The sequence below is a fragment of the Cervus canadensis genome, chromosome 6, assembly GCF_019320065.1.
Source record: "Cervus canadensis isolate Bull #8, Minnesota chromosome 6, ASM1932006v1, whole genome shotgun sequence".
NCBI classification, from domain to species: domain Eukaryota; kingdom Metazoa; phylum Chordata; class Mammalia; order Artiodactyla; family Cervidae; genus Cervus; species Cervus canadensis.
The window spans coordinates 16,774,735-16,793,023 of NC_057391.1; the positions used below are offsets into that span (position 1 = coordinate 16,774,735).

The 18,289-nt window shown below is 38.4% G+C and overlaps 1 protein-coding gene across 8 annotated transcripts in view; it reads left to right on the forward strand.

Annotated features, from left to right (window-relative positions):
* Positions 1–1,735, forward strand: part of LRRC49 (leucine rich repeat containing 49) — a 154,987-nt gene extending 153,252 nt beyond the window's left edge. For 7 of the 8 annotated variants that reach the window (XM_043470946.1, XM_043470942.1, XM_043470944.1 and 4 more), the window contains one exon: positions 1,064–1,735. In XM_043470946.1, coding sequence (XP_043326881.1) covers positions 1,064–1,267 — 204 coding nt within the window. In that variant the 3' untranslated portion in view covers positions 1,268–1,735. The remainder of the gene's footprint in view (positions 1–1,063) is intronic. The other variant, XM_043470947.1, reaches the window with a different exon arrangement.
* Positions 1,736–18,289: the final 16,554 nt, after the last annotated feature.

An 18,289-nucleotide genomic window follows, 5' to 3' on the forward strand; every position in this document is an offset into this window, starting at 1 on the left:
CCTACTCTAGTATTCTGGCCTGGAGAATTCCATGGACTCTATAGTCCATGGGGTTGCAAAGAGTCGCCTGAGCAACTTTCACTTTCACCTTTCATTTGCAGACTGCCAGACCCAGAAGTTGAGTGGGTGCATTGTCTCATTTGAAGGTCAAGCTCTGGGTCCCAGGCTTGTATATATGTCCTCTTTCTCCTTGTACACTTTCCCCCAACTTTGTCCAAATATTCTCAGCCACATAAGTCAGTGTAATGTATCACTACATCCTTTCCTAAAATATGGAATGAATTCAGAGTGTGGATATTTCAAGTGTGTATATAGATATTAACTGACCTCAAGGCTTCCCAGGTGGTGCTAGTGGTAAAGAACCCTCCTGCCAATGCAGGAGATGTAAGAGACATGGGTTCAACCCCTAGGTTGGGAAGATCCCCTGGAGAAGGGCATGGCAATCCACTCCAGATTTTTTGCCTGGAGAATCCCGTGGACAGAGGAGCCTGGTGGGCTACATTCCATAGGGTTGCAAGAGTCGGACATGACTGAAGCAACTTAGCATGCATGCACATTAACTGACCTCATGTTAATTAATATTGTTAGTATCATTTACCATTAGAAGCCATGAATCTGTGCATTCAGCTGACTTGTGTGAGGTAAACTACCTGCACTGAGAAAGGAGAAAGTCTATCAACAGAGAAATTGTAGTTATGATCCAGTGATTCCAATAAATAAACACTTTTAAAATACAATGTAAAGTCTTTATTTCATTTGCTAATTTCACAATTAGCAAATGAGTTTCATATTAGCTCAACTGGAAGTTTTCTTCTCATAGTTGCCAAGAAATGCGTTTTTTAACAGAGCTGTCCCTCAGAGCTGGGAGTGGACGGGCAAGAAGGAAGCCCTCAGTTGCTGTCTATACTCAGGCAGAGCTCTGTGTCAGAGTGTCTAGGAAAGTGTTCCTGCTCTGAGGGGTGAGGTCAGAATAGATTATTTCAAGTTTCTCTGGTTCAGCTAATTGTTGCTTTGGTTTGGGGCTTAACTATGATTCAATGCAAAATATTCTTTTTTCTAACAGGAAATAAAGGAAAAAAAGAAATTCTGCAAGATGTATATCGAGGATCTTGTGAAGGAAGCCACAGAAATCAACATGAAAAATGAAGCTTTGCAGAAACTTTGGCCACAGATGTTCATTGAGCTTGTGAGGGATGCAGTTATAGAAATCCGCAATAAAAATTCCTATATGAAGCTTTGCCTACAGCAGATAACTGACCAAAAATAGAAATGGCTTTTACTTACAATTGAGATTTTCAGTTTTATGTTTTTGATGGTTGAAAATATGTGGGTTGAAAAATGTTAAAGCAACAACAAAACTTTTCCTTCAAGCTAGAAAGACTAGCATCAAAGCATTTATTGCCTACTGTTCTTGTAGTTAAAGGTTAAGAAGGAAAGAACAGAAGGGAAAATTCATTTCCTATGTATGTTGACCAAACAACCTTTGGGAACTGAGCAGTCTTTAGGGCCCTTGAATGGGCCCTGCATCTTGGGTTCTTGATTTGACTGGTGCCCCTGCTATAGCCCAAAGCACGTAGTGTTCGCTCATGGTTCAGCATGAGTTGCTTCTGTCTACTTTCAGCTGATAATTTTTAGTTACTTACCTCTTTATTTTATGTCTTGATTTCAAAGCCAAAAATATGTTCTTTTTTATGAGTGAAGAGTAAACTTATTAATAAATTAGTTTAAAAGAAAATGTGTTTGCCTCCTTAATCCAGTCAGAATTGTCATATTTATTGTACGTTTCTCTTTAGCTGAGTAGGAGCCCTTCTCTTTACTTATGTAGGAAGAGGCCTCATTCTTCTAAGGATGCATCCTTGGTGCACCACAGAAGGTCCTGGGGGTCACTATGAGCAGAAAATATGAAAATGAATCCAAACAGGGACAGGAAGAAGGTGTTTTTGCCTTAAGAGATGCTGAGTGTATGTATGTAAAATGCAGTGACTAATCAGTAAGTCTGCTTCTCTGAATGGTGTCTCTTTCTGCTGTTGGCTGTGCTGAGGCTCTTTTTCTAGATAGGCATGTGTACCTGTATCTCAAAAGTATTAGGGATTTATGAGGGCAAGTTTCTGATTTTTCTAATTCCAGTTGAAGATCAAACCAAGAAATAAGATATAAGCAGGGGATTGTCCTGGTTGATGCTAGTGATTTTGGAGCCCATGACCATAGCCAGAAGTGATACAACTTTAGAAACACAATCTTACAGGTCCATAAATAGGAATTCTCCAATTTGCTCAGATTTCACCTGGCAGCTAGCTGTATAGATCACCAGGATATGGGAAAAGGAGAACAAAAGTTACAGGACAATAGAGTCCTATGGAAATGCTTGAAGGGAAGGAAGGTAAGCTGCTTTGCTTACACTAAGAAAGGCCTAAATCCTTAAAAGCTCTTGGTCACCCTCAAGTTTAGGAAGGGCTCAAGTTTAGGAAGCCATGTTTCAGAACATGGCCTTTCAAGTCTCACCCAAGCCTGGGTTTGCATCTTGGCACTTCAGCTCCCACTTTAGCTTGTGAACCTGGACATCAGTTTCCTTGTAATAGCACATATCTTATAAGATTATTGTGAGGATCAGATGAGATAATGCATTTAAAAGTGACCACAAAGTAAATGAAACTATTCTTCGTCATCTTCTAGAAACAGGTTGAACCACAGAGTTGGTGCCCCAGGACAGGAAGAACTGTTAGTGTTTCCTGATGAGCCTCCATCTCTCCAAATTGAAACATACAGACCAACTCTCATCTGTCTGGTAAACAGTGACCCCTCCCCGGGTTTCTGTCTTATTTGGTATAGAACTGAGAGTCCACCTTGAGGGTGATGCTGAGATGAAAAACAAGAGTATGTTGTTCGTGGGCTTCTAGGAAATAGGAGAGGCAAGGACATCTGACTATGACTCTGGACAAGGACATCTGACATCTGACTCAGGCATGCGGGGAGTGGTTGCTCACTCTAGGCCAGGCAGGGGAATGCCTGGTTGTTTAATAAATGACCTGTCTAGCTTCCTGCATGCTGCCTATCTTCCCCTCACCCTCCCGCCCCTGATGATAAAGAGACTAGATCTTCATGTTCACATGCATTCTTGGCTCTCCCCAGTCCTCCTGGGCATTTAAGGAACTGAAAGAAGATCAGCACTCACTGGCTTGGTGGCAAACCTACAGGTTGGCTCAAACTCAGAGCACCTGCGTCAAGCCCAGTAAGAGGGTTTCTGTCTTGTTTCTGAAATCAAAACTCCTTAATGCCCCATCTTTGGTCACTTGGTCTCTTCATCCATTTGCACTTGAGCTCCCTCTTGTTTACCCCCACTGTAACACACTGACTGAGTTCTATTACTTGAATCCTTGTTTTTCCTAATCCCAAATCCCACTGACTGTGTAATTCTCCCAAATCCCTCCTGTGTAATTCTTATCCCTTGCCACTCAGCTTCCTCCCAACCCATGCTTGCTGGACTTTCAGGGTGAGGATAATCCCCAGAGGAAAGGGCAAGGGGACCTGGGTCTACCGTGTCTGAAATCAACTGAGGACTCTCTGTGGCTAGTGGGGATCCCTGCGACAAGTTGTCATCTCTACTTGGGGTTTTCCAGGATCTTCGGGAAGGGAGTGAGATGCATACCACACAGCTGAGACTATCAAGGCTAGTGTATTCTGAAGGATTGCCTTTTTCCAAGAAGAATCTCGAGCTGAAACAGAATATCACCTCCAAAGCAGAAAGGTACAGAATCCGCCAACTGGGGAGATACCATCCCCCGGGTTATGGTTTAGCAGTTAGCTGGTTACATGTGCTCTTGTTGGGTCTGGGGATGGCTGCTGAGTGTGCGGCTAATTAACTGTGCTGCTGTCAAGGATGGTGCCCGGGTCGGCTCCCTACTTCGTGAGCTTCACTCCACTAGAGGCCTGATGCAGGAGACCGTGAAGCCTCACCCTGCTCCTGATGTGTTCCTTTCCAGGGCAGGGGCTACAGTGGTATTCATATGCTCCACTGAGTAATAATAATCATAACAACAAATAAGATTTATTTACTTAAAATCATGCACTATTTTAAGCTCTTTTTAAAAATGTTTTAAATTTATTTTTGTCCGTGTTGAGTCTTGGTTGCTGCATGCCAGCTTTCTCTAGTTATAGCAAGTGGGGTCTGCTCTTCACTGCGATGCAGGGTCTTCTTTCGGTGGTTTCTCTAGTTGTGGCACACAGGCTCTAGGTGAGCAGACTCAGCAGTTGCAGCACGTGGCCCTAGAGCGCTCGGGCTTCAGCAGTTTCTATTCAAGTGCTCTAGAGCTCAGGTTCAGTGGTCGTGGCTCATGGGTTTAGTTGCCCCACAGCATGTGGGAGATTCCTAGACCAGAGATCAAACCCATGTCCCCTGCATTGCAGGCAGATTCTTTACCACTGAGTCACCACGGGAGTCCTATTTTAAGCTCTTTACATGTATTGTCTCATTTGTTCTCCCTGCACTGTGATATACATGTGCTATTGCCCCTATTTGAACACTAGAAAACTGAGACATTGAGAGGTTAAAAACCTCACCCAAGAGTATTTCATCCAATAAGTAGTACATGGGACCTGAGTTCATAACCATATTTCATCTTAAGCATTTGGCATCTGAGTAATATAAATGAAAGAATGAAAAGAGAGGAAGGAAAGAAAAGGAAGAAGCAAGTAAAGAAAAGAAGGACAAAAGAACAAATGAAAGAAGAACCTGGCTAGTTAGCAAGGCAAGCATGCAAACCAGAATACAGAGATACTGCTCAGGAGAATATTAAGTTAAATCTTAAAGGACAAAGGTTAGTTTTCCTAACCTGCTTTTATGGGTCAGCTGGAGATGGAATGGTTACTGTTGCCAAGAAGTTCAGAGCCAAGTTTGAAACTTGATCACACTGACTGTGGTTAACCAGTATTGATGGAGTATTTGTTATCTTTGATCCTGATTTTCTACTTAGGTTTATGTTTTCCTGGCTCATTGTATGGTTTTTTTTTTTTTTTGCAAGCTACTTCAAATCCTTTCTGGAAAGAGGATAAGGATAAATAAGTGAGTTAAAATATATCCAAAGCTCCAAAGAATAGACTACTCCTATATTTTGGGCAATGAAATAGTTTACAGTTTCTCTTCAGGAGACAATGAAACTATTCCTTATATCAATCTCTCTAAACTTGAGTTATCAGAGAGTTGGCTTCTTTCTTCTCTTTGTTTACCTTGAAATATTTCAACATGTAGAAATATAGGTAGAATAGTATCTCAAATAAAACCCTGTATCTACTACCAAGCATAACAGATATTTTTCCACATTTGCTTCATATTTTAAAAATAAAACATCACAAGTAGAAATGGAGCCTCTGTGTAGCTCTTTCCCTAGAGGTAACCACAATCATGAATTTGATGCTTATCATTCATTCATGTTTTCATACCATTCCTATTTATGCAATATGCATAGGGAGTTCATTGAATTGACTTCATATTTTCATATTTTATATAAATAGTATCACACAATATGCATTTTTTCTGCATATTTTTTTCCACTCAGTATTCTGTTTCTGAGAAGCTCTCCCCAAAAACATAATTGATGGGAATAAGTAACTCAGCTTTTGTTGTTGTTTTTTTTTTACTGCTGTTTGATATTTGGCTGTATGGTCAATGTATAATTTATATATTCATTTTCCTATTGATGGGCATTGTGATTTCTAGTTTATAACTATTACACACAATTCTTCTTTGAATATACTTGTTCACAGGTGAGTTTTGAGAGCACATAATTCCTGATGGAATTTCTGGGTCAGATGCACATCTTCAACTACATTAAATATTGTAAACTGTTTTCTGAAGTCATTATCAGTTTACATTCTGACAATACATGTTCAGTTGTTCCACATTCTCAATGATAGATTTCAGTTTTTGCAACCTGACAAGTCAATGTGCAGTATGTGTGTGTGTTCTTGAGGATGGCTTTTGTGCAGAGAAGAGATTATTCAAGAACTTTTTTAAAATTAAATTTATATACAGTGAAATGCACTTAAGTGTAAAATCTGATTAATTTTGAAAATATCAACACCCCAATTAAGATATAAAACATTTTAATCACTTGAGAAAAGTTGTTCTAGCCAATTGCCTTTCCCTATGAGCAACTATTTTTCTAATTTCTTTCACCATTGATTGGTTAATTTTGTCTGTTCTAGAACTTCCTGTGAATAGAACAATACAGTGTGTACTCTTGTGTCAGGCATCTTTTACCCAAGAGATATATTTTTAAGAATCACTCATATTGTTTCACATATCTGAAATTGTAATTTTTATTGCATAGTGTGAAAATACTACAATTTGTTTATCCATTCTATTGGGTTGTTTCTAACTTTGGGGATATTATGAATAAAGACATTTTATACAAGTTCAGTGGAACTACTGGGTCATTGTAAGTTTGACTTTCTAAGGAACTGCCATGCATTTTTCAGGTGTATAATTTTACACTCTCTCCAGCAATGTATACAGAGTTCCAACTGCCCACATGGTTGCCAACATTTGCTGTTGTGAGCCTTTATTATTTCTAAAAATTCTAGTGTGGCTTTTTTGGCCATCTCATTGTTGCTTTAATTTTATTTTCCCTGATGTCTAATGCTGTTGATCATGTTTTTATGTGCTTTTTAGTCATTTTTATTTCTTCTTTTGTGAAGTAAATGTTAAAGTCTATTGCCCATTTCTAAAATTTGAATTGTCATTTTATTATTGATTTGTATGAGTTCTATATATGTTCTATATAAAATACTTCTGTTTTGAATAATAAAGTTTAATCCATTGATTAAGCCGGATTGCCAGGGAAATCCTGGAAAGTGCTTTTTGATGTTCCCTTTAAAATGGTTTGCCTGTCCAAAGTTTGCAAAGATATTCTCTGTTTACTTCTGGAGGCTTTATAGATTTAGCTATCACATTCAGGACTGTTATCCTTCTTGAATTAATTTTTGCAAATACTGTGAAGTAGGGATCAAAATTCATTTTCTTTTCCATATGGAAACCCAGTTGTTCCCATATGGTGGTGGTTTAGTCGCTAAGTCGTGTCTTACTCTTGCGACCCCATTGACTGTAGCCCGCCTGCCTCCTCTGTCCATGGGATTCTCCAGGCAAGAATACTGGAGTGGGTTGCCATTTCCTTCTCCAGGGGATCTTCCCAACCCAGGGATCAAACCTGGGTCTCCTGCATTGCAGGCAGACTCTTTACCGACTGAGCTACAAGGAATATAACTTCGTACAGAAAAGTTCCTTTCTCCCATTGAATTGCATTGGCAATTTTTAAAAAAAAAATCAATTGACTGTACTTGTGTGGGTCTCCTTCTATACTCACTATTCTTTTCCATTTTAAACTCTCTACATGATACCATACTGTCATGAATACTATAGTAAGTCTTGAAATCACATAATGTAACTCCCACCAATTTCATTTTTATTTTACAAGATTGTTTTAGCTAGTCTAGGTCTTTGCATTTCCATATAAATTTTAGAATCAGCTTGCCAATTTCTACAATAAAAAATGATTTGGGACATTTTTATTAGGATTATAGTGACTATAGATGAATTGAGGAAGATGAATATCTTAATAATACTGCATCTTCCACTGCATGAATATGAGATATCTCTTCATTTATTTAGACCATTTTTCAGCAAAATTTTGTAGGTTTCAGTTTAAATTTTATTCTGAAGTAAATTTATTCATGACTTTTTTATATTTTTAAAATATTTTAAAGTTTTACTTTCAATTCTTTTTGCTAATATATAGTAATACAATTTATATATAATTAATCCTCATTGTTTTTAGATTCTGTATTTGCAAATTCACTTAATTGTTAAAGCATATTTGTAGCCCCAAAGTCAATACTCACAGGGCTTTCATGTTCATTCACAGACATGAGCAGAGTGATGAGAAATTTAAGTCAGCCAGCACACACCTCCCAGCTGAGATCAAGGAAGGCAACATTCTGTCTTCTTGTCTTAGTTGTCATAATGTAAACAAGTGTCCTTTTCATGGTATATTTAGTGTCATGTCTGTTGCATTTTTATCTTTTCTCTTGGTGATTTTGTTTTTTTTGTGTGTGTCACCCAAGGATAGTGCCAAACTGCTCTCTTAAGCACAAGATGGTTGTGATGTGCCTAACAGGAAAATACATGTGTTAGATACATTTTGTTCAGGGATGAGTTGTAATGCTGTGGCCATGAGTTAAATGTTATTGAATCAATAATATGTATTTTAAAAGATGTCTTAAAGCATACATTAAAAAGTTTACATACTAATTGACTGACAAAAATGTTGTGCTCAGAGGTTCACAGGCACCTAACCCTGTATTTTCCCCAGGAGCAATTGTGTAATATTTGCTAATTCAGTGTTCACAACATCTTTATAGAATATAACTTCAGTGGATAGTGAGGATCTAGTATATTGACCTTGTATCCTGTAACTCAGCGTGCTGCAGTTCGTGGAGTCGCAGAGTCCAACACAACAGCAACTGAACAACAACAAACAATCCATGCTTTACTAATTTTAATAGATTCTTTCGTAAGTTTCTTAGGATTTTCCAAAAAACATTTTGTCTACAAATACAATGTTACAGCTTTCTTTCCAGTCATTATACCCCTTCTTTCTTTTTCTTTCTTTATTGTACAGGCTAAGATTGCCAGTTCAGTTGTCTAAAAGAATTGGTTGTCATTGTTTTGTTCCTAATGTAAAAGTATTCAACATTTAATTATTATTAAGATTAACTATAGGTTTACATAGATAGCCTTTGTCAGACAAGGGAAATTTTCCCCCTTTTATTCCTAGTTTGCTAAAAGTGTTTATGGTGAATGAATATTGGCTTTTGTGAAATATTTTTCTACATCTGTTGAAATAATCATATAACTCTTCCTTGAGGCTGTTAATATTAAACCAGCTTTGCATTATCAGGATGATATAATGATATCTTTTAACATATTGCTCAATTTTATTTGCTAATATTTGTTTAGAGGTGTTTGTGTCTATGTTTATTAAGAATATTGTTCTATGATATTTTTCTGTTGCCTCTTTTTCAGATTTTGGTATCAAGGTTAAGTTAGTTTCCTAAAACTAGTGGGAAAGTCTTCCCATCTACTCTGTTTTCTGAAAGAAAATGAGAAGAGCCATATCCTTTAAAATATATGCTAAATTTCTTTGTGATTTATTCTTTGACTCAGAGGTTACTTAGAAATGTGTTATTCAATTTCCAATATTTGGCCCATTATTTGAATAATAGAACATTTCATATCATTTTGGTATGTGTGTGGAATCACCAGTATCAACATCCGAATCAAAGTTTGATTGAAGGGTCTATCTTAGTTCTGAAAGGTGACTATAACATCTGTATATCAACTTAGGTCAAAATTCTCAAGTATATTGTTCGAATCATCCTTTGCTTTACGCATTTAAGAACATGTTATTAAGTGCATACAAATTAAAAACTGACATAACTTACTGGGGAGATGATGTTTTGATATTACGAAATGACTCTTTTGTCTCTAGAAATTTCTAAAGTCTATTTTGTTCAATATTAATATAGCTATATCAGCTTTGTTTTGCTCACAATTTGAGTGGGGTATTTGTATGTTTTAATTCACCTTTCTTTTTTTTTTTTTTTTTATTAGTTGGAGGCTAATTACTTCACAACATTTCAGTGGGTTTTGTCATACATTGATATGAATCAGCCATAGATTTACACTTATTCCCCATCCCGATCCCCCCTCCCATCTCCCTCTCCACCCGATTCCTCTGGGTCTTCCCAGTGCACCAGGCCCAAGCACTTGTCTCATGCATCCCACCTGGGCTGGTGATCTGTTTCACCATGGATAATATACATGCTGTTCTTTTGAAACATCCCACCCTCACCTTCTCCCACAGAGTTCAAAAGTCTGTTCTGTATTTCTGTGTCTCTTTTTCTGTTTTGCATATAGGGTTATCGTTACCATCTTTCTAAATTCCATATATATGTGTTAGTATGCTGTAATGTTCTTTATCTTTCTGGCTAACTTCACTCTGTATAAGGGGCTCCAGTTTCATCCATCTCATTAGGACTGGTTCAAATGAATTCTTTTTGACGGCTGAGTAAAATTCCATGGTGTATATGTACCACAGCTTCCTTATCCATTCATCTGCTGATGGGCATCTAGGTTGCTTCCATGTCCTGGCTATTATAAACAGTGCTGCGATGAACATTGGGGTGCACGTGTCTCTTTCAGATCTGGTTTCCTCAGTGTGTATGCCCAGAAGTGGGATTGCTGGGTCATATGGCAGTTCTATTTCCAGTTTTTTAAGAAATCTCCACACTGTTTTCCATAGCGGCTGTACTAGTTTGCATTCCCACCAACAGTGTAAGAGGGTTCCCTTTTCTCCACACCCTCTCCAGCATTTATTGCTTGTAGACTTTTGGATAGCAGCCATCCTGACTGGCGTGTAATGGTACCTCATTGTGGTTTTGATTTGCATTTCTCTAATAATGAGTGATGTTGAGCATCTTTTCATGTGTTTGTTAGCCATCTGTATGTCTTCTTTGGAGAAATGTCTGTTTAGTTCTTTGGCCCATTTTTTGATTGGGTCATTTATTTTTCTGGAATTGAGCTGCAGGAGTTGCTTGTATATTTTTGAGATTAATCCTTTGTCTGTTTCTTCATTTGCTATTATTTTCTCCCAATCTGACGGCTGTCTTTTCACCTTACTTATAGTTTCTTTTGTAGTGCAAAAGCTTTTAAGTTTCATTAGATCCCATTTGTTTAGTTTTGCTTTTATTTCCAATATTCTGGGAGGTGGGTCATAGAGGATCTTGCTGTGATTTATGTCGGAGAGTGTTTTGCCTATGTTCTCCTCTAGGAGTTTTATAGTTTCTGGTCTTACATTTAGATCTTTAATCCATTTTGAGTTTATTTTTGTGTATGGTGTTAGAAAGTGTTCTAGTTTCATTCTTTTGCAAGTGGTTGACCAGTTTTCCCAGCACCACTTGTTAAAGAGGTTGTCTTTTTTCCATTGTATATCCTTGCCTCCTTTGTCAAAGATAAGGTGTCCATAGGTCCGTGGATTTATCTCTGGGCTTTCTATTCTGTTCCATTGGTCTATATTTCTGTCTTTGTGCCAGTACCACACTGTCTTGATGACTGTGGCTTTGTAGTAGAGTCTGAAGTCAGGCAGGTTGATTCCTCTAGTTCCATTCTTCTTTCTCAAGACTGCTTTGGCTATTCGAGGTTTTTTGTATTTCCATACAAATTGTGAAATTATTTGTTCTAGTTCTGTGAAAAATACCGTTGGTAGCTTGATAGGGATTGCATTGAATCTATAGATTGCTTTGGGTAGAATAGCCATTTTGACAATATTGATTCTTCCAATCCATGAACACGGTATGTTTCTCCATCTGTTTGTGTATTCACCTTTCTATATCCTTATGTTTTAGGTTGTTGTTCAGTCACTCAGTCATGTCCGACTCTGCAACTCCGTGGACTGCAGCACGCCAGGCCCCCCTGTCCTTTACTGTCTCCTGGAGTTGATGCCATCCAACCATCTCATCCTCTTATGTTTCTTTTAAACAGCATATAATTTATATTTCTATCCAGTCTAGCAATGTGGCCTTTTTAAAGGTGAATTTAGTTCATTTGCGTTTACTGTATATAAAATCAACTGGGTTTAAATTAACTACCTTAGTCTATGCTTTTACTTATACCTCCTCTTCCATGTTTTATTTCATTTTGTTTTTTCATCCTTAATTGCTTCCTTTTGATTTATTGAGTATTATTTGGTATTAAATTGTGGATATTTTTTAACCATAATTTTTCCTATATGGATTTAGAAGCTATATACTCTGTTTCTATTTTATGAATGACCTCCCTAGAACTTATATATATATATGTATATATATATATCTCATATCTGATAGTTTTATAATAAGCAATAAATTAAGACTTATAGGTAAAACTTCACCAACTCAATAAAAAACCAAATTTTATATAGACTTAATAGTGAACATTTATACTTCATATTCACAACTTTATATTTCATTTCTTCATATCAAATCATCATTTTACACAGCTCCATTTGCCCAGAACCTTCATTTTCTCATTCTTTATTTACACTGGAATCAGCTCACTACTTAAGTTTACATAATTTACATTAATTTAGTATGCTCATCATTATTCCTGACCAATAAACCATTTTTATGAACTATGACTAAACACAGTATAATAGAAGTGAGAAGGAAATGGCAACCCACTTCAGTACACTTGCCTGGAAAATCCCGTGGACAGAGGAGCCTGGTAGGCTATAGTCCATGGGGTCGCAAAGAATCGGATACGACTGAGCAATAGGTTCTTCTATAGAAGTGAGAAATAAACATATTAAGGAAGCATTCATTCAACAAATAGTGAGTAATTATGAGGGTTTTAAGTGTATGCCAGACATAGTGCTGTGGCTCAGAATATAAAAGTGAGCAGTAATAAATGTAGCCTCATAAAATTCATAATCAAGTAGACAGTACAATCTGCATGGTGAGAAGCTCCATTAGCCCAGAGGAATTCTACTGACTGATTTAAGCAGAAAACAACTATTTATAACATGGATAATCTTTAAAAATAAAACTATAGGAATGCTTATACTTCTGCAAAAGTAATTTTATGTTCCAAATTTGTGGAATATATATATATGCATATATATTCCACATATATATATGCATGCATATATATATATATTCCACATATATATATATATATATGCATGCATGAGTGCTAAGTCGCTTCAGTCATGTCTGACTCTTTGCAACACCTTGGACTGTAGCTCGCCAGGCTCCTCTGTCCATGGAATTCTCCAAGCAAGAATACCGGAGTGGGTAACCATTCCCTTCTTGAGAGGATCTTCCCAACCCAGAGATAGAACCCAGGTCTCCTTTATTGCAGGCAGATTCTTTACCACATTCATACATATATAATTTTTAAAGTATTTTTGACCGTTCTGAAACCACCAAATTATCTTCAGTTAGACTTAGACTGCTGGCATCCACCAGTGGTCTAGAGAAGATGACTTTCAAAATATACATGTGGATGTGTTTTTTACATATCCTCCTCCAGCAGTGTAGCAGAAATCTGGTTGGTGGAATTGATTTCATTTGTTCCAAAGTTGAGACTTGATTGACAAAAGCTGGTTAACAGTCTCTTGTCTCTTGCTGCAGTCATTGTGCACCGAATCAGATGAAAGCCAATCAACATATGGAATTTCTCTAGCATCAGTAATTGGTTCAGTAGGGCCGATCAGAGAGAAGTATAGTTTTGTTTTATACTTTGAATGTTTAGGAGTAAGAGAGCTGTCTCTCTCTTGCTCTTAATACATGATGTACAAATATGAAGGCTGGAACTTCTACAGCTCTTTAATACCATAAAAGAAATCACCCACACTCAGAAGACGACTGCTAATAACGAGGACTAGAGGGGTCTTGTTAGAGCTATGCTTGAAGCCCTCTCTACTGCTGGATTTTTTCTCTGCTGAATGATGTCTGGGGCTTCAGGAAGGAAGAGGCATAGAATGGCATTTGGAAAAGTCTGAAGGATTATTTACTCACATGTCTGGTGGTTGATGCTAACCACTGACTGGGACTTCTACTAGTGTTGTCACCCACAATACCTACACATGGCCTCGTCAAACGGCTGATTGGGATTCCTCATAGCATGGTGGCTGGGTTCCAAAAGAAAGCATCCCAAACTCTGTCATCTTCTATGACTTAGCCTCAGAAGTTGCATAGCATCACTTTCATATCAGAGATCACATTGGATCATATTGATCCAGCTCTAGTCTGGTGTAGCATCAAAGTCACACTGTCAAGAAAAGCATGTGGAATGGGAAATAATGATACATCGATTTTGAAAACTACCATCTGCTGTGCATACCATGCTGTTTCTCGTTTCTAAGGGCTTGGATATTTTGCAACATTTCTTTCTACCTTTATCACTGGCTAAACCACACTTAGCCTTCTCTGGGTGAAAGGGGTCCCTGTCAGCGTATACACAGCACCCTGTATTTCTTTTATAAAGTTTACTTGTAATTTACATGGCTATCTCCTCCAACATTCTCTAAAGTCCCTGACCATGTCTGTCTTCATGTCTTCATTGCTGTAATCCAGCATAGTTAGCAAGCATAATATATGGATGAGTAATAAAGCTTTATCTTACACTTTGTATAGCAAACCAGTTTCATTTAAGTTGGATTCTCATTTCTGAGATAGCCCTCAACTTCCAGACTTTTAAAATCTTTGCATCCTGCATTTTTTAAACCCTTTGCACTGACACTTCTATGCACCTTCCAGATGCAAAGTTCAGACTTTTATAAATCAGGCGGCAAAGAATATTCTGAGCTACATCATAGTGGCCATGCCCAGCAGCCAACTGCTCAGTCTTATGAACATCACCATGTGTGTGCAGCAAAGTGAATGGAAAAAAGAAAAATAAGTAATTCTGATACTAGTGATAAGTGAAAGCTTACAGGTACTACAATAGAGTCAAAGATGAAAATCATTAAAAAATGATAGAAAGGCAATAAAAAATAAGAACAAAATGGAAAGAATTTCACTGGAAGAACATCGTCAGAGATGGGATCTAGGGGCTTCCATGGTAGCTTAGTGGTAAAGAATCCACCTGCCAAAGCAGGAGACACAGGTTAGACCCCTGGTCCAGGAAGATCCCACATGCTATGGAGCAATTAAGCCCATGCACCATGGCTATTGAGCCCGTGCTCTAGAGCCCAGGAGCGGCAACAACTGAGCTCATGCACTGCAACTGCTGAAGCCCGCACTCCCTAGCCTGTGCTCCACAACAAGAGAAGCCACCACAATGAGATGCCCACATTCTGCAGCTAGAGGGTAGCTCCCCCTCACACAACTAGAGAAAAGCCCATGCAGCAATGAAGACACAGCACAGCCAAAAAATAAAATAAATAAAGTTATTTTTTAAAAGGTGGAATCTAAAAGATAGAATGTTACTATGGAATCTATCTTTTTTTTTTTAGCTCTCTGGAAATGAAAGCTGCTCATAATACACAAATTCTTCTGATGAACCGTTCATTTTCTAGCAGATTTATAGCGAGCTATTGTCCACTTAAAGAGTAGACTTCTTATTCTAAAAAAGATATGAAGCTCATAATTAATTTCCATCAACTCTACAAGTCAAGTTTATCAGTGTATCCAGGCTGTGAACTGATGTTGAAGATGGCAACAGTAAGATATGTAGTCTGGGAAGAAGACTTGAAGTCTTAGATACACCTGTGCCTGACAAGCAGAAGGTCATATCAGGTTCATGACTGGCAAGATATCTTCTGAAATATAAGCAAAGACCTACTCTGGGAAATATTTCTGGAAAGATGGCATAGGGATGCCCATATCAGAATCGCATTAGGGAGTCTTTTAATTCAGATGACTGCCTGCATTCCCTTTCCTCAGATAAAATCTCTTCAAGTGGGTCCCTGCCTTTTTAACAGGTCCCCAAATAACTCTTTACATATACCAAATTTGGAGACCAATACTTGGTAGATGCTCACACTGGCTCCATGAGTCACTGATGTATTCCTGCAAGCTGGGAAAGAGTCCAGTGTAGTCCAGTGAGACGGGACTAAGTCCAGTTTAGTCCAGTTTAGTCTCACCGGACTCACCAGGAGAAAGTCAACCTGAGCAAAGCCCAGGAGACATAAGCCCATATTAACAAGAAGAAAGGGTTTATGACAAGAGAATGAGAAGAAGAATCCAAGGAAAGATTTGGCCATCACCTTTGAAAACTTTGTGTATTTTCCGATGTCTAAGACCTCTGCCTTTCTCCCCTAGCTGACATTGTAATAGCAGAACTGGGTAGCCCGCCTTCCAACAAATTTCTGTGAGGCACTGGTCACGCGGTGCAGAGCATTTTGTGAGACTGTGACGCAGAGACAGTGGCTTTAAGTATGATTTAAGAACAATAACACTCCTGGCTTCTGCGCCGTGGGATAGCCTGCTGACAGCAGTGGAAATGGTGACAGCCCGAGACTGATCAACAATGAATGGGGCAAGTGAGACCGCTGACTTTCAGCTAATCCCAGCACTGAATAGAAGAAATCAGAGATCTTTTACATCATAAGCTATGGGAAGTTAGATCTAGTAGCTGAATTCACAAAGCCTAAAATGGACATGAAGATACTGTTGGCAAACATAAGTAGCCTAAAGACCAATGTCCAAGCAAAGCTGAGACTGGAAATATGTAGCTAACCCCAGAGAGCTTACTTATTAACATGAGCTCAGCTAAAACAATTCAAATTCTGCTGGGTTTTTCTATCAGTGAGTCTGTGGCTTGTGTTTGTGGTCTAGGAAAGAAACCGTATGAGTGAGTTTCTCTCTACTTCTCTTTCTCATCCTGTCCATTTTTCTTTCCTTTATTATCCTCACATCTCTCCCTACTTCTCATATCTTGCTATAAATCCCCTCTCAAAAGTAATCATTTTTTCCATATCTGTCATCTGTTTTACTTCATTTATTTTTTTGTCTCAGATATTTCTGTAATCCTCTATCTTTCTTGCTCCACACTCTTGGTGCTCTTTCCCACACTTCTCATCACAAAGCACATCTCCTTCCCTCTCATTCCATCAATCTCTTCCTGTCTTTGTTTTTGTTTCTTTGTTTCTCAGTGTCTCCAGCCCCTTGTCTTTATATCTCAGTCTTCCAAGACCTTTATATCTATTTTTAAAAATATCTGTGTTGATCTCAATCTCTATCAAGTTATTCTTAGGAGAATTAATGCGCCAAGGGAAGTGAGCTATTCTGACAAGCAATATTTAAGGTCTCATGGAGAGAACAGAGACTTGTTACATCCAGTTTTCTCCTACCAGACTGTGAATTCCTCAAAGCAGGGATAGGGCTGGGACCATATTAGGACCATATTTCCCTGTCGGTCCAGTGGTTAGGACTCCATGCTGCCAATGCAGAGGGCATGGGTTCAATCCCTGGTTGTGGAACTAAGATCCCAATTGCCTTGCAGTATAGCCAAAAAAAAAGATTTATAGCTGCCTTCCAAGCAGGTGACCCGGGTTCATTTCCCAGCAAACACATAGTGCTCTTCATTTTATTGGGCTTCCCTGGTTACTCAGATAGTAAAGAATCCTCCTGCAGTGAGAGAGATCTGGGTTCAATTCCTGGATTGGGAAGATTCCCTGGAGAAGGGAACAGCTACCCACTCCAAAATTCTGGCTTGGAGAATTCCATGGACAGAGGAGCCTGGCAGGCTACAGCCCAAAGGGTCACAAACAGTTGGACAGGAGTGAGTGACTTTCACTTTCACACTTATATTAGGGGCACATATATTTATAGGACCTTTGTTACCAGGGAGAAAGTGTTCATAACAGGTGATACCAATTACTATAGGAAAAGTGTATGCTCAGTCACTCAGTTGTGTCTGACTCTTTTTGACCCCATGGACTAGACTTCTCTCCAGAGAGAAGAGTCGTGTCCATGGAGTTGTTCAGGCAAGAATACTGGGATAGGCTGCCATTTCCTTCTCCAGTATAGGAAAAGTAGGGTACATCAATATAATATCATTACATTTGAAAAATCTTAGGAAAGCATAGTTTATTTTTTAAGTCACATTTTCCAATGCAACTGGCTCAATAGCAGTGTTGGAACTTTTTAAAAATTTATATATTAAAAAAATTTTAATTAGAAGATAATTACAATATTGTGATGGTTTCCGCCATCCATTAACATGAATTGGCCTTAAGTATACATATGTCCCCTCCCTCTTGAACCCACCTCCCTCCTCGTCCCACCCCTCTAGATTGTCACCAAGCACGGCTTTGGGAACTTTTGCCCATTTTTCATATGCATCCTCCCCTGCCCACAATTCTAATACTTTTGTCAAGTAAAAAAATGAAATAGGATTGCCCAGAGGATAGATGGTTCTTCATGCTGGAAAATGGAAAAGAAAGATCAGAATGAGCCTGGAATATTCTACTGCCCCCAGAAAGCAAGAATTTTTTTTTTTTTTTTTAAGTATAAGAGGCTCTGGAGAAGAAATGGCAACCCACTCCAGTATTCTTGCCTGGGTAATCACCAGAGGAACCTGGTGGGCTACAGTCCATGGAGTCACAACTGTTGGACATGACTTAGCATCTAGATCACCACCATCAGTAATAGCAGAGGAATATTATAGCAAAAAAATAGGAAATGGCTTAAAACCAAATTATGGATGTCGTTGCTCACATTCACTAACCTGAAGGTCCAACGTATAAATCCA